The sequence below is a fragment of the Drosophila elegans genome, unplaced genomic scaffold (genome assembly GCF_018152505.1).
Source record: "Drosophila elegans isolate 14027-0461.03 unplaced genomic scaffold, ASM1815250v1 contig_814, whole genome shotgun sequence".
Lineage (NCBI taxonomy): Eukaryota > Metazoa > Arthropoda > Insecta > Diptera > Drosophilidae > Drosophila > Drosophila elegans.
Window position 1 is genome coordinate 1,467,087 of NW_024546167.1, and position 21,240 is coordinate 1,488,326.

At 41.5% G+C, this 21,240-nt stretch overlaps 4 protein-coding genes across 7 annotated transcripts; all 4 read right to left on the reverse strand.

The window, feature by feature from the left end:
• Window positions 1-3,465: 3,465 nt before the first annotated feature.
• LOC108141755 (CD209 antigen-like protein B) lies at window positions 3,466-4,566 on the reverse strand. The gene is made up of 2 exons (XM_017265251.2): window positions 4,465-4,566; window positions 3,466-4,402 (listed from the first exon to the last, which is right to left on the reverse strand). Exons 1-2 carry the CDS (start codon window positions 4,528-4,530, stop codon window positions 3,515-3,517), a joined length of 954 nt encoding a protein of 317 aa, XP_017120740.1. The 5' UTR covers window positions 4,531-4,566; the 3' UTR covers window positions 3,466-3,514.
• A 3,247-nt stretch (window positions 4,567-7,813) lies between these two features.
• LOC108141752 (lysosomal alpha-mannosidase-like) lies at window positions 7,814-11,952 on the reverse strand. 4 transcript variants are annotated; one of them, XM_041710396.1, is made up of 6 exons: window positions 11,869-11,936; window positions 11,442-11,812; window positions 10,914-11,384; window positions 10,047-10,863; window positions 9,321-9,984; window positions 7,814-8,250 (listed from the first exon to the last, which is right to left on the reverse strand). In XM_041710396.1, the coding sequence occupies exons 2-6, from the start codon at window positions 11,786-11,788 to the stop codon at window positions 7,814-7,816; spliced, it is 2,736 nt and encodes a 911-aa protein (XP_041566330.1). In that variant the 5' UTR covers window positions 11,789-11,812; window positions 11,869-11,936. The 4 variants fall into 4 exon arrangements, with proteins under 4 accessions (XP_041566330.1, XP_017120737.1, XP_041566331.1 ...); XM_017265248.2 differs by having other exon boundaries at window positions 7,814-8,213; window positions 9,293-9,984; XM_041710397.1 differs by having other exon boundaries at window positions 7,814-7,978; window positions 9,055-9,984.
• Window positions 11,953-12,722: 770 nt separating this feature from the next.
• Window positions 12,723-16,095, reverse strand: LOC108141663 (lysosomal alpha-mannosidase-like). Its single transcript, XM_017265137.2, has 5 exons — window positions 15,937-16,095; window positions 15,481-15,851; window positions 14,953-15,423; window positions 14,023-14,887; window positions 12,723-13,956 (listed from the first exon to the last, which is right to left on the reverse strand). Exons 1-5 carry the CDS (start codon window positions 16,015-16,017, stop codon window positions 12,775-12,777), a joined length of 2,970 nt encoding a protein of 989 aa, XP_017120626.1. The 5' UTR covers window positions 16,018-16,095; the 3' UTR covers window positions 12,723-12,774.
• Window positions 16,096-17,359: 1,264 nt separating this feature from the next.
• Window positions 17,360-21,009, reverse strand: LOC108142089 (lysosomal alpha-mannosidase-like). Its single transcript, XM_017265783.1, has 5 exons — window positions 20,875-21,009; window positions 20,162-20,532; window positions 19,630-20,100; window positions 18,655-19,570; window positions 17,360-18,594 (listed from the first exon to the last, which is right to left on the reverse strand). The coding sequence occupies exons 1-5, from the start codon at window positions 20,956-20,958 to the stop codon at window positions 17,413-17,415; spliced, it is 3,024 nt and encodes a 1,007-aa protein (XP_017121272.1). The 5' UTR covers window positions 20,959-21,009; the 3' UTR covers window positions 17,360-17,412.
• Window positions 21,010-21,240: the final 231 nt, after the last annotated feature.

Genomic DNA, 21,240 nt, shown 5'->3' on the forward strand with positions numbered 1-21,240 from the left:
ACAGATTTCTTATTTGACTAACAATACTCTAAAGTGTTGTTTCTAAAATAAGGCTATACCTATACGATAAATAAAGCTATACATTTAAATGAAATACACCTTTAAATTACGAAGATCTTAAATAAGAAGATGATTTGGAAGGAAAAAAAATAATAATTTTAAGAAGTTCTCAATGAGAGCACCGCACCTAATACTAATAAATTATGAACTTTTTATGGGGTCTTAGCTATCGATGATAATTAATGCGATGCTCATAAAACTAATTTAAAAAAAATTCTTCGCAATTAGTTGGTTGCAATAAATGAAAAAAATAAAATCAAACGATTTTTATGACCAAAAACTGTGGGGCAAAGGCGAACTCGCATTGTGCGAGTGGCAAAGCCAATGAACATGAAAAAGGTTGACCTCAGTGTCGTGGCAATATGTCCTGGAAAAATGTCATCTAGTGCTGTCCGTGGTTAACCAAAGAGGAGTCGCTTGCCAAGGGTTAAAAGGGTTAACCCCGGGCTAAAACAAAAAGGAGCGATGAAAAAACCAACGAAAATTGTAGTTGGCAGGACAGTCAACGACTAGGACGAGTATATTTGGCGCATTTAAACAAAAGGATGCCGTGTGCTAGGCAAATAGACAAAGGACATGCCCGGACACATGCGAGGCGCCAAATCAAGCCATGATTTATGGCCCGGCCAAAGGATTGCCAAGGAGTAGAATTAGGGACTCACACACGAAACCAAAGAAAAAGTGCACAAAACTAGCATTAGCACCCTTGTAAATGTGTAAAACCACCAGGAAAACACACTCGCGCACAGAGACGACGGGTCCACCAACAAATCATAGAAATCCGAGTGGAAAAAAAAGGAGTTCCATCCAGGACGGAACGAAAACCAGCATCTATTAGTTGCGCCACTCGGGCCGGTCCTGCCCGAAAAACCTCTGGTGATAATTTATTTATTTCGGATTATTTATTGCACATACATCATAATTTTCGAGACACGCTGGCAAATATATTTTATTCCTTAAGCAGGCCCTTCCCCGTCTCCAAAGATGCAAGAATTATAACTTTCAACAATGAAGGATGCGCAATAAATTAAAAATTCCAAACTTAAAAACGCAACAATAAATACACGATTCTCAAAGGAGACGGAGAATGAGCGAGGACTCCTGGCAATCGCCGGGAACAGGACATGCAGTTGATTTATTTCTCCTCCATGGAAAATCACAGTGCGAGCGAGAAGTGAAGCGGAATTTCTCACCCCGCACTCCTTAAGACTCATGGAACGACTCAAAGAAACGGAAGTATTTATTTCATAATCGTTATGATGTAATGAAGAAAACGTCGACGTTTTCAAAAGATAAGACGGGACTGCATTTACTAATCATGCGCAATTTCAGTAAGGATATGTTTTAATTTGCAATGAGTTGAAATGTATGTTTCTATTTAATCAGATAGACTTTTCTTCAATTTAAAATTTTTTTTACTAAACGTTAAAAAATACTGCAATGGAATAATATTTAATTTTAAATAAATTATTTTTTTTTTATTCACATTAATTACAATTTAACTTTCAAACCAGTTTTATATTTTGTAGCCTGTTTGGAAGTCTGCTCTTTTACTCACAGTATGAATGATTCAACGAACTGCGCAAAAAAGAAAGGACTAGTACGAATAAACCGAAACACATCCTCGACATCAAAATACGTGGCGCATATTAAATTCTTATAAAATCGGCGCTCACCAAGGGATGCTCGTCCTGGGGAGGAACCGCGGGGGAAGGGCGGGAGTTGGGATATAGATAGACTAGGGCGCTATTGTTAAAAGTTTGAAGCATTTCATGGCAGTCTCTACCTCTACCTCCTTCTTGGATGTGAGCTCCTGCTGTGATATTAAAAACTTGTTGCTAATAAAAAGATTCGGATACGCTTGTCGATGTCGCATTTTCATAATGCCTTTGCCGATCATCACGAGCTGCAGTGGCAGATGATGCTGTTGATGATGACATCAATGACATTTGTTGCGGTTCAATAAATTCGCAAGCGCCTGGAAACATACCGTATAGACATCTCGTACACTTCGGAAAACAAGTTTGAAATGTGAATTTCAATTTTTGTGTATTGACCAATTGTATTACTCATATGTAGAAAATGTCAAGTTTTTGTAATATATTTAAAAGAGCTTTCTGGCAGAAAATAACAATATTAAATGTAATATTTAAATGGTGTCTGCAAACTTTGGTGTGTCTTAGACAAATTAAAACATTATTTAAGTTTGCAACTGCAAATACTTTACAAAAAAAAACTGAAAATGATCCTCGTAAACAAAAATATATAATAATAATATTTTTTAGAAAATCGTATGCTTAATTTAGACATCATATTTTATTTAAATGTGTGTAATATAATATTTCAAAGAAAGAACGAGGACACTGGTAAACAAAACGATGTAAATTAAAATATTTGGATTCTTTTCAATTTTAATATTTTTTGCTTGATATTTATTTATTAATTATTTTATTTAATTTCTTATATATTTTAAGATCTGAAAATTTATTTTGCATTTAAGCCAAATTTTATTTAGATAAAATGCATTTAAATCAGATAATAATATTTTCCACATAAATCATTGAATTTAATATGCTTTGTATTTAATATTATGATTTAATATTATATTTTAATATTAAATATACAACATACATATATATACAGATATTTATTTGTTCTATTCCATTTTAATATCAGTGTATGGACAGTAGAACTTTGCATTTTAATTTTACCAACATTTTTTCCAGTGAACGTACTCTTATGTTCAGCATGTGAACGCTGTTTTATAGACCCTAAGTAGGCATGAGCCTCACTGCGCATTTAATTGTCGTTCGGGGGGAGGGCAACATTTGGAGCGGGGCGAGTTGAGCATCGTAGTGCCAATTGTCAAAACGAAACGCTTTTCCATTCATTGGCACTGCGGTGTTGTTTAGCTGTCGGATAATCCGATGCATGTTTCCGTTGATTAAAATGACATACATAGGGACACAGAGCCACTGACTTGCCCACAATTTACCGCCGGGGGCCTTAGGTCCAATGGATTCGCCGGGGGACCAGCCAGCCAGCCAGCCAGCCAGCCAACCGATTGTCTATAAGCCGACTGCAGTTCCCTGTATTTGAAGTGCCAAAAAGCACACTTTGGATCGTTCTTTTTTGCCGCTGTTGTACTCGTATTATTGAGTTGTCGAGTGAGCGCTTTAGTGAGAGGATTTATGCCCGATGACGATATTTGTTTAGCCGCTTAGCTTGCCATTTGTCCATTGTTCTTTATTTTCATCCGAATCGTTTAGACTAATGCACATGTGCTCTGATTCGAGCTCCCTTTGAACTTGCTTTAAGCATTGGTTGGTTTTCTATAAAAAATAACACACATTATTGTGCTGCTTACTTTTACTTTTGAAATACAAAATAAACAAAACTAAAATATAATGGTTTATTATTTACATTTTAATCTTCAAAGACTTGAATTTTTTTTTTAGAAACGGAACATGTCAGTATTTTCTCGTTGGCTTGTAACTGATACTTCCTCGCATATAAAGTAATTTTTGTTGAAGCAGTTTATGTCGTTCATTTTGTGATAATAGCCTCCTCGCAACTCCACGCAGTCTTCCCTGTTTAGGTTATTTGGTTCTTGATAATTCCATTTAAGGAAAGGTTTTTTCTTGCGGAAAAAACTCAATGAGTCTTCATCGATGCCAACGTCAATGGAAGAATTAGATACAAACTCTCCCTCAGTTTTAATGTCATTAACATCAGTCCAATAGCTTTTCTCCAAGTCTAAATGATTTTTGATTTCTCTCCACTCCTTTTCACTTTTAAGACTAACCAGTTGGCCATCCAATTCCTTACATTTTCTAACCGCACTTGGCCAATCGAGTTTTTCTATTTTTTCAATATAATAATTCTTTTCACCAATCTTTTCGTAGGCTGAGAATATCGGCTCCGATTGATCACTTTTAATTACAATTGCCTTTGTGTGCGCCATAAATTTGTCATACGGGAAATCTTTAAGTGGGGCTGTTTCCTGTTTCTCAATGTTGGAGAGCTTCTCTGAAAGGCTGTCATACTTAGAAGATAGTTCAGCAAGCTGACCTCCCAGATCCTTCTCCAATTTTTGTTCAACTTTTTTGAGTTCTTCAACAAAATTGGTTTGCTCTACAGGAGGTTCCCCTTCTGTCCTTGATGGGAATATTGTGTAAACATTTGGTGCCAGCTCAATTGCATTAAACATTCCTGCATCTTGTTGAGGTGCCATCTGGTTTTCCAAGCGCAGCAGCCTGCGCTCAATATTATCGCTATCGGAAAGTTGACGAGCTTCTAGTCGAAGTAACCTTCGTTCCAGGTCGAGGCCTTCGAATTGTTTCTGTCAAGAATTACAGTCGAATAAGTGGCCGGGATCATGGGGATGTTGAATTGTAAACTCACCAGTGTTCTCGCAAAGACATTGTTGCAGGAAATGCCAAGCAGGATGAGTACTATAAGGTGTCGCATATTGCCAAAACCCAAGTGTCGCACCACAGTAGAGAAAGTGAACTGCCAGCATATTTTAATTAGAGCGTCTTTTTATAGGCAAATCTACAAAAAATTGCGAATTTTTGTTGGCGTCACGGCTTAGAGATAATGTTTTTTCTTCGGAAATCCCTGGCTTATCAACTGTTTCAATTCACACTTGTTTTCAATTTGAATCTCTGGTTTTTTGACATTGGGTGACTTCATCATCTTAATTAATTGTTAAATAAGTGGAAACGCCACTTTAACCTTTGCTTGTATTTTCTTTTCTAAGAATTAATTATTTGAATTAATTGTTTTTTAATATTTTGTCTAGCCAGACTTAGATAAAGTCCAAAGAGATTTGGGCATTTATAAAAAGCAATATTATTAATTTGTTCCAACGTTGTGAAAAAAACGTGTAAAAACGAATTATAAAATCAGTTAAAACAGTTAACAATAAAATAATATACTCGTGCTAAGAGAAATGTATATTGATATAAATCTCTCAAGCAAAACTAAAGGGGATTTTTTTGCTGTTTGGCTTGGCGAACATACAGATTTGATAAGCTCAATTTAAATTGTCATTAAGTCAGGGAAAGATTAAAACCGAACAACGACAATAAATCATTGAATTTTATTGTCGAAAATCATTCTCAGTGACTCAGGTCATAAGATTTAGAACCGTTGACTACGTTAAATTGTTGGACAACGTGGATAAGACAGCAATGTTTCCGGCCTTAAAAAGCAACATTACATGTGCTATCAGCTAAATTCCGGTCTAAAACGGCAAGTTTAAATGTATCGATTTAAATTAAATTATGTTAACCTTTTGAAAATTTGTTGTGTTTTTTGTTTTCGTTTTTTAAAGAAATCAAACTCTAATTTAATCCAGAATCAATTGTTTTTTAGTTTTTTAGTTTATCCGAACATTGAGTGTTCATTTGCCCAGAAATATAACATTCTAGTGATATAAAATTCTTTAGAATTGGATTTCCCTTGTTTCATTATTATTGACCGCACTTTAACCTATTGTTTATTAGAACTGATTGCTAATTAAGTCAACTTGCTGGACGATTTTGAATGTTGTTGCTTTAGATCTCTTTATTGGTTTTTAAGTGTTCGTTATCAGTCTTATGTTTTCTTGTCAAAACACAACACATTGGAAGCAATTATTTTATTAGTATGGCTTGATTTAAAGACTATTTATTTAAGTAAAAAAAACTATCTTTAATCTGAAATTCAAAATAAAATAAAATTCTTGAAATAGTACAATTTAACAAGTTTCTCTAAAAATCAATCAATTACCTCACTTATACAATTAGATAGCACGGTATAAAGAAATTAACCCATTACCAAAAACCTGCGAGCAAAAAACTGAGCACAGCAGAAATGTACTGAAATATAGCGCCTTGTGCTAATTATAATGATGCTTTCGTGGTGATTTTCTTTTTGGTTTTTGTTGGCTTCACCAGGCCGACATATGGGAATAAACGACTGAGTCTTGGATTTGCACACCCAACTTATTACGTTCCCCAACGTTGAAATTACTTAATCAAAGTTGGATTATCTGCCCAGCTCAGCGAGTAAACAGGAGCCAAGTGGGTGGTGGGTGGCTTGTTGTATGGGTTTCATTTAAATTAAAAGCGCCAACTCGACCGGAAGTCGGCAAAGCAGAGTTTGACAGCCAGCATGGGGTGCTTGGCACACATATGCCAGGCCATACTGTGGCAAGTCTAGTACAGAGAAAAAAAGGAAATAAAAAAAATCATGCCAAATAAAAATATAGTTTTTGTTGTTGAAATTGTTGGAAATTGTTGTGTGAGTTTTATTCAAAATCATTTAAATTTCATATATATAGCCATTAATGTATACAATGTTCATAAGACTTGATAAAAATCCTTAGCAATAAAATAACAAAAATATAACAATAAATAATACAGGAATTTAATTTAATCATGAAACGAAAGTTCACAACCAAAAATCATAAAAAATGTTGTTATATTAATATTTAATTACAAATACCCTTACTAGTGCAAATATTTTTTATTGTCATATACTGATCTAACCATAACTTAGGTTCTATCGGCTTATTGTTATCAAGACTACTTTGCTGACCTAATACAACATATACCATAGCTCTCTTAGAATGATTCATTTGATTATCTCTGACCAGATTTTACAACTATTTGGGATTTCTGTTTAATTTTGTTGATATTTTGGCACTGTGTGCCATTCCTGGCTGCAGCTGGAACTAAATTAAATTCCGTGTCTAATGCTCGCCAAGGATTAGTACCAAACAACGCCTCAACTTCGCCTAAGACGGGCAATATTAAATAATTTTTCCCATCTCCCAGGACTCACAGGACTCACAGGACACAGGACTCGCACACACATATGGCATGAATTCAGGAGTTCATTGTTTTGCATCGCAGCGAAGTGAAGTGAAATGGAGTAGAGCCGAGGGTGTAGATCTGTGTGTGAGCCGGCTGTCCCAACCAGGAGACGGAAGATTAAAGTCTCCCGTGGCGAACTTAATAATAAAAGCCCAGGACCACAGGACCAGCACTCCTGCAATGCGAGTGTGGTGTTTGGCACAAAAGTATTTAGTGGGCAGGGGCTCAACTACAAGGGGTATTGGGCGCAAATCTTTTTTCGAGTGCCAGACATTAGCAGCATTAGACCAACAACAACAACAACAACGAGCCATCGCATACAGATATCATTTCTACTTAAATATATATATATATATATAAATGTATTTAGACAAGGCGTTGCACCACGCCGAAAGCTCAAAATGGAAATGCAAACGAGGGGGAGTCGGAAGCCACGGGTTCACCAAATAACCAAAGGACTTATGCCGACTCAGGCCAGGATTTGAGGTGTTTTTCTGTGGGTGTGCTGGCTGGGTGGAAGCCAATGCAGTAAATGTATCTGCATTGTAAGCGGTAAATATAAGAAGTCTGCGGAGCGGCTGATACTGATAATCCCGAATCGACGTTTCGGATTCGTAATTATCATTGCGGTTCGGCGACTTGGGGAGCTCTGCAGTCGTCTCAAAAATGATGACATCATGAACACTATTTGCAAATTCAAAATCGAGTTTTACAATATCATTTACTTGAATTGCAAAACATAAAAAAATGTAAAAATTGTAAGAAATCAGGATATTCTTTTAGTATTCCAGTTATATTTCTAAAGTTACCTTCTTTTTGATAATAAATGTGCGTATTTGCATGGGTTGTAAAGTGACACTGAATTCCGAGGTATCCTGGGATTTATCAGCTTACAAGGGCTTATGTAGGCTCGTAAAATACTCAGGAGTTAGTGGAATAGGACCAGAACCATCATGATGGAACTTCAGGCGTTTCATATCACTTAGTGGAAGGTTGCCATCCAAGGTTGTTTCCCGAATCTCCAGTCCACCAAGATCATCGAATATCTGTCGAATGTTAAAACTAACCACTTTGCCCTTGTATTGGTCCAAAAAGTTCACAAATCGCAGAAGAATTTCATTTTTGGAATAGGGTTCCATGGTGAGCAGATGAACGGACTGAGATAAGTCATTAAAATCGGGCAACGACTTAGATGCTTCATTTGGATTGTTACTTGATTTGCTGAAGAACTTCCAGACGGGTGGATGAATTTCCTTTTCCGCCAAACGCTCTGATGCAGTGGCTCCATCTTCCACGGCGTTCAGGTAGAGGAATAGTTTACCACGCGCTACATCCGCAAACAGCCTCAGATTGAGTTATGTCAAAGGCAAATAAGGCCAACAACTCGGTCAAGACTTTCGTTTCAACCATTTTACGGAATTCTCACTTGGCCAATACTTTTCCACTTCTGAGGGGGGTTACCTGATAAGTTATCACTACTTCAGAATGTTTTGAATTTAACCTAGTCAAGAGCACTAATTAACTAAGGACCAACCGCTGGCAACGGGTAAGTACCTCACAACATAAATATATTGTACTTACTCGTGGTCTTATCTGGAATTTGACATTGAATTGCAGTTCTTATCATTCAATTACTCATTTACTTAAATGGATTTTAATTGACGATTGCCCACTTAAAGATAAGGATGGTTTTATGATTTTGAACCACTGTAGCTTTCCGAAAAATAATGAATCGAGTTCTAATCTCAAAAAAGTGAAAGTGAGTGACGAACTCAGGAAATGACATTCAATTTTTTTCGAATAATATATATTTGATTAGCCCAGAATATAACATAGTTTATATATTTAATCGTATCTTTTTACTGTTCAAATTGTATGTCAATTAATCCGTTTTAATGACAAAAGTGCGAATTTGCATTGGATATAATGACACAGTAAACATAGAAGCTTCATCAAATTTATCAGCTTCAAGAGGATTGTGTGGTGCTGTAGAATATTCCGCGACTGATGGCTTATTTCCGGAATCTTGGGCATGGAACTTAAATCGCTTCATTTCTTGTAGTGGCAAGTTACCATCCAAGGTGGTTTCCCTAATCGATAGGCCACCCAAGTTGTCGAATATATCACGAATGTTGAAGCTGATCAGGCTGCCCTCAGTTTTATCCAGAAAGTTCTCGAAACGCAACAAAATTTCGTTCTTAGTAAAGGACTCTAAGGTAAGAAGATGAACCGACTGAGGAAGATCATTAAAGTCGGGAATGTTTTTTGTTGTAAGCTGTTCGGTTTTACTGGCCCTGCTAAAAAATTTCCAGAAGGGAAGGAACAGTTCTTTTTCCGCCTTTCGTTCATTTGCAGTATTTCCCTTTTCCACGGAGTCAAGAACAAGGTAAAGTTTGCCTCGGGCTATTAGACCTTTACCATACTGCGTCTCATTCAGAGCTTCACCCACACCTCCACCATCGTTGAAGAGATGGCGCCGGTGGAGGAGCATCTCCAAAGCACCATCTTCCAAACTGGCTCCCCCTTGGGAACGATCATTAAGAAGGACCAATCGCTTGCTCTCGTCTTGTAGAGCGATTCGGGATGTCACGGGATAAAAGTTTCCGCTCACAGGCTGACGACTCAAGTCGGCAACAAAGTCTTCACGCATATTCCTTTTCCGTTTCATCAGCTCACGTCCGTTGGAATCGGTGTAGAAAACACCATTCGATGAAATTTCACTCTTGAAGTTTGTGACAAACTCTCTACCCAGTTTGTCATCGATTGGAATTGGTCCTACCATCCATTCGAACTCCACACGATTGACGCCCTCGTAAATTCGGATCACTTGCGAGATCCATTCGTTCACCTGCTGGTGGACTTCTTTGACCAACGTTCCTTCATAAATTGTTGATACGAAATCATCTTCAAAAACTTCAATGTCCCCATCTTGACGGAAAGTGTATGCACAAGAAGTGTGAGTCTTGTAGACGCCAAAGTCTTGGACTATTTTCTCAGACACACCGTTCATCTCAACAGATTTCAAGCGTCCTGTTTTGTTGTCAATTACCAGTTTAACAAGCTGTTAATTAAAAAGTTTAGAATAATATACACCTTTGTTATCTGGCAAATAATTATACTTACTGAATTTTCTACTACAGTCTCGGGATCATTATTTTCTCTCATTTTAATTGTGGCTGTCTGACTGCTCTCCACTTTTTTGATAAAGTAGCTGGCGATTTTATTCGCTGTAGCTTTGAAAACTAATTCATGCTGTGTATCATTGGGACGGTATTCCAATGCCAAAACTTGTCCGGCCACTGGGACCACTTCAGAAAGAACTTGATTGCCCTTTTCATCAGTGACTTGATAGCTCTCCTCTTTCACGGGAATGCGCACATACTGCGTTGAGGTATGAGCCAGTGGGTTAAACAAAGTCACGACCACGTTGTCAGCACTATCCTTGGTAAAGGCACACTCACTGATGTTCAACCGCAGACAAATTTCGAACTCCCCATTGGGCATGTTGGTGAGAATTCGCAGAGCATCGCGGGCATTGTTGGATGCTCCAACTATGGCATCGTACATCAATCGATCGTAATCATCCGAAACGGCCTGCCTTTCGGTTCCAGTTATGGCATCGTGATGCTGCATTACTCCCATAATCTGACGCAGATAGTGCAGATCATTGTTTTGCTGTTCGCTCGTCAGATTAGCCAGCACAGAAAGCTGCTTGACCACCTGCAGCATGTGGTTTCCATCCCGCTCAAAACGTTTCTGGTTGGGACGTGAAGTGAAAAAGCCAGTCCAGAAGCTGTTGCGTTCATGGGCATAGGGAAAAAAGTCCTGGGTCTTGTTGGGCCACGACTCCAGGCTCTGGTGCAATGAGTTTAGATAACAGCTCGGAGTAGAGTAGAAAATGTTGTAAGCGGATCCAGATGCCTGACGTTCGTTTATGTACCTAATCGAATATATATTTAGAATTGATTTTATATCCTTACCCGCTCTTACTTGATAAGTTTGTCCATGTTCTTGTAGTTGACCTTAGCATCCTCATACTGGAAATCACCGCCCATTGGAACCATGATGTGATTGGTGACATAGTGCTCTGACATTTCCTTTGCATAACTAATGAAGTCATCTACCCTTTGCTTCACATTGTTTCCAATGCTATTGCCATCGATAATAGGTTCATCGGTGCAAAGGATGTCAAAACAGAAGCCAGGAGTGTCCGAGTAAAAATTGTAAAGCATGCCGCTGAAGAGGTTGACGCCACTCATCGATTCGCTGGCATCCCAAATCATCTCCATGGTCCGGTTTTTCAAGCGCGTCTCCTTGTCATTGTGATCCATTCGAGAGAAGAACTGACCATCGTATCCCATTTGAGCGAAAATGGCTGCCTGTTCGCGGGAGTGTCCAAAAGTATCGATCTGCCATCCAACCCGAGGACGAGCACAAGCCCCAAAGGTTTCGTTGAGGAACCTATACACATCATGTTGATAAATTACCGAAAGAAATAACAGCTTTTTATATACTCACTTCAAACCCACCGTAAACTGGTCAATCACACCCTGGTAATTAACATCTGCCTCATCATTCATACTCCAAGCGCCACCTGTAAACTCAAAACGACCCTCGTTGACCAGCTTTGTGACTACCTTTTTCATGGTCTCCGACTGGACCTTCCACCATTTTGCAAAGAAGGCCGTCTCCACCTGTATAAAGCGACGCTTGGGATCCTGAATGAGCTGGGTCACAACACTATCCAATATATATTGCACGCCAGCATGATGTATGTCGTTCTTGTAGCCATAGTAGGACTGGTCAACAGTCTTCAGCCAACCCACATCATTGTGGGAGTGGGGAACCAGGTGAATGTTGACCATGTTCACTTTCGTTGCAGGACATGACTACGGAAAATGAGAATATGGACACATTTTGTATAAATCCAATACGTTTCACTTACCTCATAGCCACAAACGGACTCTGATTGTTTTACAATGACCACCAATATGATGGTCAAGAGAAAATTGCGAGCGAGATATGTCATCATTAGCAATTACTGACTTCTTTTTACCGAAGACCGCTGCTTTATAAGCCGCAAAACTCTCAAGTATGACGTGATAAGAACTGACAAAGGTGGCTACTGTGATAAGGTAACGTATTTAACAGCTCATAAAATACTAATGATTAATTACAGTTTATTTTTAGCACACTAACCCTTAAGTTGTCCGCAAGATAAAGCTTTAAGACCAATTTTTTATCTTCCACTTGAGTAGCTCAATAGCCACTGTAATGCACTTACAGTCTTATCAAATAAGAAGCGAATTGAGTAATTAAATTATTATTTGCTATTTTTTTTGATACCTTGCTGATTAATATGTATTTGTTCATTTATAATAGCATGAATTAATTGCTTAACCTCTTTTGGGGGAAGCGTGTGAAATTACCCACTAGGTTGGTAAAAAACCGTATGAGACAGGTAAAGACTTCAAAATGTGAATATATTCTTATCAGGATGAACCACAAAGACCAATGTGTTGCTACTGTTAAGGCCCTTAAATCGCACAAATTTTGCAGAGATTTTGTAGGATACATTTATACAGTTATTCGTATTATATATTTTCTACAGACCCAACATTTTCCAATTCAAGCAGGTGTTACAGAAGACAATAAACAAAATGCTTTATTTGGTCCAAGAAGTCAGCGGTTGTGACATATCGTTTAATTTGGTCAACAATTCTATAACAGAATAACGAAGTACCATAAATCCTCGACGTATATTTGAACAGAAATATGGCAATACAAATATATATCGTATATAATTTTATTTATTTAAGCAGGAAAAGTAAGGTGGTACAAAATATTCATATTATTGAATCTTGATGATAAATGTTCGAATCTGCATTGGGTATAAGGTGACCGCAAATTCAGAGGCGTCTTGCGTTTCGATTGCTGACAGAGGCTTGTGAGCTGACGTGTAATACTCAGCTTCAGTTGATAACGCTCCCGAACCTTCAGCGTGGAACTTGAATCGCTTCAAGTCACTCAGTGGTAGATTGCCGTCCAAGGTGGTTTCGCGAATTTCCAATCCATTCAAGTAATCGAATATCGGGCGAATGTTGAAGCTAACCACATTGCCTTCGATGTGATCCTTGAAGTTCTCCACACGCAGCAGGACCTCATCATCGTTAAAAGGCTCCAGGGTAAGAAGGTGCACCGACTGGGGGAAGTCCTCGAAACTGGGAACCGACTTGGAAGCCGAGCTACTGCTTCCGGAGTTCTTGCTAAAGAACTTCCACAGAGGGAGGTGGAACTCCTTCTCGGCCTCCCGCTCCACGGATGTAGACTCGTCGGCGTCATTAAGAATGAGGTATACCTTACCACGAGCAACCATTGGTTGACCGTACTTGAGCTCGTTCAAAGCTTCTCCCACTCCGTAGCCATCGTCCCGGACGAGACGACGGTGCAACATGAGCTCCAACTGACCGTCCTTCATGCTGGATCCTCCCTGAGAACGATCGTTCAGAAGGGCAATTCGCTTGTTACTGTCCTGCAGAGCAATGCGGGATGTGATCGGGTAATAGTTTCCGGAAGTTGGCTGCACTGATAGCTCGGGGTCGAAATCTTCACGTTTGTCCTTTTCGCGCCTGATCATCTCACGACCATTGGAATCAGTGTAAAATACTCCACTGGAGGATATTTCACTGCTGAAGACGGTTACCACTTCGGTTCCAAAGTCTTCTTCAACTGGAATGGGGCCAACCAGCCATTCGAATTCCACGAAATTTTTGTTCTCGTATATACGGATGACCTGGGATATGAACTCATTGAACTGCTGGTGAACTTCCTTGACCAACGCTCCATCGTAAACAGTGAACTCGACTCCATCTTCCTGGATGACGAAGTCTCCTTGGTTATATTGACGGAAGACATAGGCACCGGAGTCATAGGTCCTGTAAATACCATAGCTCTGGTCAATGTTCTCGGAGACTCCGTTCATTTCGACCCTCTTCAATAGGCCTGTTTTGTTGTTGATCACTAATTTGATCAGCTAATAAAAGTAAAATATATAAAGTTTAGTAGCAGAACTTCCTTAACAATTGTAAAGTGGACTAACCGAAGTCTGCACCACAGTCTCTTCGTCGTCATGGGTCTCAGCATTGTCCTTTAAGCTATGTTCTTCTGCGTTGGCTGGCTTATTGGAAAGAACTTTAGTAGTGCTCTGCTGTTTATCAACCTTACTGATGTAGTAGCTAGCGATCTTGTTGACGGAAGCCTTGAAGACCAACTCATGCTGAGTGTCGTTGTTGCGGAACTCCAGGGCGAGGACCTGCCAAGGAACTGGAACCAATTCGGAAGCGACCACACGACCCTTCTCATCCGTCACCTGGTAGTTCTCGTTCTTGACGGGCACTCGCACATACTGGCTGGTGGTGTGAGCCAGTGGGTTGTAGAGGGTCACAACCACATTGTCAGCACTGTCCTTGGTAAAGGCGCACTCACTAATGTTCAGCTGAAGACAACATTCAAACTCTCCATTGGGGAGATTGGTTAGTTTTCGCAGTGCATCGCGGGCAGTATTGACACCTCCAACGATGGCGTCATACAACAGACGATCGTAGTCGTCGGACACGGCCTGCTTTTCAGTTCCAGTAATGGCGTCATGGTGCTGCATCACACCCATGATCTGGCGAAGGTACTCAAGATCTTCCTTTTGCTGTGGGCTTGAGAGTTCGGCAAAGGCGCTAAGCTGCTTGGCCACCTGAAGAATGTGGTTGCCTTCACGCTCAAAACGCTTCTGGGTAGGACGAGAGGTGTAATAACCAGTCCAAAAACTATTAGTATCACTGCCATATGGGAAGAAGTCGAGGGTTTTGTTTGGGTAGGACTGCACACTCTTGTGCACTGAGTTCAAGTAGCAACCGGGTGTTGAGTAGAAGATGTTGTACTTAGAGCCACTTGCTTGACGTTCGTTGATGTACCTAATGAATGAAGTTTAATAATTGTGTTTAATATTTTTCCAAGAAAATCCATGCTAAATCCTTACTTAATTAGTTTGTCCATGTTCTTGAAGTTAACCTCAGCATCTTCATACTGGAAGTCTCCGCCCATCGGAATCATGATGTGGTTCGTGCGGAACTTTTCGGCCACTTTAGCGGCGTAGGCGATGAAATCGTCCACCCTGGACTTCACATTGTTGTCGTAACTATCGCCGTCGATAATCGGATCGTCGCTGCAGTGCACGTCGAAGCAAAATCCGGGGGTGTCCCAGTAGAAGGTATAGAGGAGTCCAGTGAACAGCTTGACATCACCAAGTGACTCACTGGCATCCCAAACCATCTCCAGGGCCAGGTCGTTCATGCGTCGTCCCTTGTCGTTATGGTCCATGCGGGAGAAGAACTCGCCATCGTAGCCCATCTGAGCGTACAGAGATGCCTGTTCACGGGAGTGCCCAAAAGGATCGATTTGCCAGCCAACTCGAGGACGACCACATACTCCGAAGGTGTCGTCCAGGAATCTGTCATTAAACAATTTTGTTGAATCTATTAATGTTGAAAACCCTGCAATTACTCACTTTAATCCGACGGTGAACTGATCGATCACACTCTGGTAGTTGACGGCAGCCTCGTCGTTCATGCTCCAGGCTCCGTTGGTGAACTGAAGACGCCCCTCGTTAACCAGCTTCTTGACAATGGCCCTGACCGTCTCCGACTGCTCGTCCCACCACTTGGCGAAGAAGGAGGTCTCAACTTGGATGAAGCGACGAGCGGGATCCTTGATGAGCTCAGAGATCACTGTGTCGATAATGTACTGGACTCCAGCGTGTTGAATGTTGTTCTTGTGGCCATAATAATACTGATCAACCGTTTTCAGCCAGCCCACATCATCGTGGGAGTGGGGAACCAAGTGGATGTTGACCATGTTTGACTTGGTTGCGTGACATGACTGCAAACCAAAAGTTCGTTCGTTATACCGTCTTGTTGCGTAAGAACCAATCCTTGAGTTTCTCAACGTCCTTGTGTTTCCTTACCTCATATCCACAGACAGCTTGAGCAGACTTTGCATGGATTGCCAATAAGGCACCGCAAAGGACGATGCCCAGAAACTTCATTGCAGGATCCACAAGTTTTTGATGTAGCAATTGCCTTAAACGCAGGCCACCTACTGACTTCTTCAGTTTCAAAAGCTGGCCCATTTATATCAGAGATTGTTGATAAGCTTTCGGTACTTGAACCTATCTCGCTCGCATTAAGTAAACTCAAGCATGCTTAAAAATCAATTACCGGTTTTTTTTCGATAATAATTCAATGACGATTTGACTTTAAAGCTTATAAATAAACCAATGGAACTATCTTAATGAGCCTCTATAAAACTGTTGATGAACTTGCTTCTGTTTTGATGGAGTTGCAGTGCTTATCTGTAGATAAGACAAATCCATTTTGAATGGTAGATTGCACATTAACATTGTTTATGGATTTGTACTGAAAATAATCAAGTAATACCGGCCCTTGAAATACATTAAAAACGAATAAATTGGAAATTGGAGGACCCACGCAAAGTGCAAGTGATGAGATATCGCTGAGTATCGAGGCAAGCGATTATTTCATCCAACACCAGCAAAACACTTGTGTCAACCTGGTTCTCGGTCGGCAACAAAATACTTGGTGGGCCATCGCAAAGGGAACTTATAAAAAATGGGACTAAATTAATGTTATGGTACATTTTTGTTGTAATTTTTAGGAATTCGGTTGCATAGAGTAAGTATCGGGTACAAACCGGTTGAAAATCGGCCTTATCGAGGAAAATAGGACTTAAGTTTTTCCCAAACTCCTTGCTTCCAACCCAAACTTTTTTTACTTCACGATAAACAGTTTCAAATTTAATCGAAGCCTTGAAGACGTAATTTCTTAAGAGAATCATCCACTTACCTCTATCCCGAAAATGGTATATGGTGTTAGATTTTTTTACCACTGCCTTAAAGAAAGGCAATTTACGAATTTATCTCACATATGAAGCAAGGACTTCTGTTTCAGCAACCATGTCTGCTCCTGGCTGCATACTCCTTTTAAACCAAACCGTCGCATTTTGCCAATTAGGTTTTTCCAATCTTTGAGTGTTTTTGCAAAGCTAAGCTAATGATTTCGATTGAGGCTATTAGTTTTTGAGACTCTTTGAAGCTTGTCATAGTATGGCCAGTAATAGATACGGAAGAAACGAACTATAGTTTAAGAAGTTTTTATATTTTTGTCATCATTCCTAGCCATTATTTTAGTCGATGTGCTTTTAACAAACATTTTTCACCAGCTGTTACACATTTTGTTTTTCAGGCTCTCAATATTTTTTAATTGTTGTCCTAATCAATGCTTTTCCCCAAAACGGAAGATAAAATTCCCCAATCAATGATTTTAATAAATATTTTCAAAAAATAAGATACGTTTTTATTTGTCGTTGAACTTGTTTATTTTAATATTTACATTTCATTAAATACTGTACTGAGAACTTTGGCTTACTCCGTCTTGATAATGAATGTACGGATCTGCATTGGGTGCAGGGTGACGCTGAACTCGGAGGCTTCCTGAGACTTATCAGCAGCCAAAGGCTTGTGGGCCGAGGTGTAGAACTCCACGTCATCGGGCCTGTGTCCTGCGTTATCGTGGTGGAACTTGAATCGCTTCATGTCACTCAAAGGCAGGTTGCCGTCCAAAGTGGTTTCGCGGATCTCCACTCCATTCAGGTAATCGAAGATCGGACGAATGTTGAAGCTAACCACTTTGCCCTCGGTGTGGTCCAAGAAGTTCTCCACACGCAGCAGAACTTCGTCGTCGTTGAAAGGCTCCAGGGTAAGCAGATGCACCGACTTGGGGAAGTCATCGAAGCTGGGAACCGACTTGAAAGCCGAACTGCTGCTTCCGGTGTTCTTGCTGAAGAACTTCCAGAAGGGCAGGTGGATCTCCTTCTCGGCCTCCCGCTCCACGGACGTGGACTCATCGACCGGGCTGAGGATCAGGTAGATCTTTCCGCGGGCAATCATGGGCGAACCGTACTTCTCCTCGTTCAAGGCCTCTCCCACGCCGTAGCCGTCATCACGGACAAGGCGGCGGTGCAACATGAGCTCCAGTTGTCCATCGTTCATGCTGGCTCCGCCCTGAGCACGGTCGTTCAGCAGGGCAATCCGCTTGTTGCTGTCCTGCAGAGCAATGCGGGATGTGATCGGGTAATAGTTTCCGGCAGTTGGCTGCCTGTCGAGACCGGGGGTAAAGTCCTCACGCTGGTCCTTCACACGCCTGATCATCTCGCGGCCGTTGGAGTCGGTATAGGAAACGCCATTGGAGGCAATCGTACTGTTGAAGATGATGACCACTTCCCTGCCGAAGTCTTCTTCCCTCTCAATGGGTCCCACCTGCCACTCGAACTCCACAATGTTCTTGCCCTCGTAGATGCGGATGACCTGAGAGACATACTCGCTGAACTGCTGGTGGACTTCCTTGACCAACGCTCCATCGTAGACCGTGAACTCAACCCCTTCGTCCTGGATGATAAAGTCTGCCTGGTGGTACTGACGGAAGACATAGGCACCGGAGTCGTAAGTCCTGTAAACGCCATAGCTCTGGTCAATGTTCTCGGAGACTCCGTTCATTTCGACGGTCTTCAAGAGACCAGTTTTGTTGTCGATCACCAGTTTGATTTGCTAGGAAGGATGAAGTTTGTTAAAATAGTTCACTTAATGAATTAATGCTTGTAGACCTACCGAAGTCTGCACCACAGTCTCTCCATCTTCGTCATCGTGGGTTTCAGTTGCGTTCTTTAGAGAGTGAACCTTCTTGAAACGCTTTGGCACCTCCAAGCTAGATTTCGCTTCCTTGACGGACTTCTTGGGTTGAGTGTGGACGGCAACGCTCCTGCTCTCCTGGCTTTCGACCTTCTTGATGTAATAGTTAGCGATCTTGTTGACGGAAGCCTTGAAGATCAACTCATGCTGAGTGTCGTTGTTGCGGAACTCCAGAGCCAGAACTTGCGAGGCAACTGGCACCAATTCGGAGGCCACCACACGGCCCTTCTCATCGGTCACCTGGTATTTGGCCTCCTTCACAGGCACTCGCACATACTGGGTGGAAGTGTGGGCCAATGGGTTGTAGAGGGTCACCACCAGGTTGTCAGCATTGTCCTTGGCGAAGGCGCACTCACTAATGTTCAACTGCAGACAACTTTCGAACTCTCCATTAGGGAGATTGGTTAGTTTTCGAAGACCATCGCGGGCAGTGTTGACACCACCGAGGATGCCGTCGTACAAAAGGCGATCGTAGTCATTGGACACGGCCTGCTTCTCGGTTCCGGTGATGGCGTCGTGGTGCTGCATCACACCCATGATCTCGCGAAGGTACTCGAGGTCCTCCTTCTGCTGCTGGCTGTTCAGCTCGGCAAAGACACTCAGTTGCTTGGCCACCTGCAGAATGTGGTTGCCATCGCGCTCGAACCGCTTCTGGGTGGGGCGGGAAGTGAAGTAGCCGGTCCAGTAGCTGTTGTCGTCACTGCCGTAGGGGAAGAAGTCCTGGGTCTTGTTGGGCCAGGTCTGGAGACCCTCGTGCAGGGAGTTCAGGTAGCAGGCGGGTGTGGAGTAGAACAGGTTGAATGTGGAGCCCTCGGCCTGGCGCTCATTAACGTACCTGGAAATCAACGAAAGAGTGTAAGTCTCCTGGCTAAATATGAATTCCTAGTCACTTACTTAATCAACTTGTCCATGTTCTTGAAGTTGACCTGGGCATCTTCGTACTGGAAGTCATCTCCCATGGGGATCATGATGTGGTTGGACCGGAAGTGCTTGGCCACCTGAGTCACATAGCTGATGAAGTCATCCACGCGCGACTTGACATTGTTGTCGTAGCTCTTGGTATCGATGATCGGATCGTCACCGCAGTGCACATCAAAGCAGTAGCCGGGAGGGGCCGAGTAATGACGGTACAGCAGGCCAGTGAAGATCTCATCGTTGGCCAGCGAGTCGCTGGCATCCCAGATCATCTCCATGCCCAGGTTGTCGATGCGGTTGTTCTTGTCGCGGTGGTCCATGCGGGCAAAGAACTCTCCATCGTAGCCCATCTGGGCAAAGATCGAGGCCTGCTCGCGGGAATGACCGAAGGGATCGATCTGCCAGCCAATGCGGGGACGAGCACAAGAGCCGAAGGTGTCGTCCAAGAATCTGGAAGATGCCAAAAGCCATTAAACCCATCACTGTTCATTGCATTTCTGCCAGCTCTCACTTCAATCCCAGGGTAAACTGATCGATCACACTCTGGTAGTTGACGGCAGCCTCGTCGTTCATGCTCCAGGCACCACCGGTGAACTCCAGACGACCCTCGTTGACCAGCTTCTTCACCACCTGCTTCACAGTCTCCGACTGCTCTGCCCACCACTTGGCGAAGAAGGAGGTCTCCACCTGGATGAAGCGACGAGCGGGATCCTTGATCAGCTCTGAGATCACAGTGTCGATGATGTACTGGACTCCGGCGTGCTGAATGTTGCTCTTGTGGCCATAGAAGTACTGATCAACGGTCTTCAGCCAGCCCACATCATCGTGGGAGTGGGGAACCATGTGAATGTTGATCATGTTCGTCTTCGTTTTGGGACATGCCTGAAGCAAGTGAATGAATTTTTAGTTATTTCTTTGGCACTGTTGTGAAACGTAATCCATTAACCATGTTAGCCAGGTTATTAGCAATATAAATATTCCAAAATTGAAAACAATCAGAAATGTATTCAAAATGAACTTAGTTGCTTTCTGGATAAAACTATAGTTTATTTAAGTGCTCTTTTTATTTGTGAACATTGCTTTTTTAAAACTGTTAGTTTAAGGAATCAACGATTAACCATCTTGAAAATAAAACTCTACACATTTTTCAGCTCGGCTAATCACAATTCCGATATGCACATCCTTTTTGGGTTTTATAACTTCTTTTTTCGTTCCACTGCTCACCTCATATCCACAAGCCTGCTCAGATGGCCGCACACTGAGGGCCAAAAGGGCGACAAAGAGCACAATGCCGCTTAAATATTTCATGGCGACCACAACTTTCCAATTTAATTTCGAACCGAACGCGAAGTCAGCTTCGATTCGAGCACAGAACTGACTTTCTAACGAAAACGTCGCCTCTTTTATAGAACTGGTTCGGTTTGATAAGCAATCATTTTGGACCCTCGAGAGGCTTGTGCTTGGGCTTAGGGCTAATAAAACAGTTTAACGATAGCCGTAAGCTCAGGCAAATACTAATTCAAGTTCATTGAATTCGCGATCGCCATTCAATGCATATCTTAATTGGTTCTAATCGTGCCCAGCGATTAG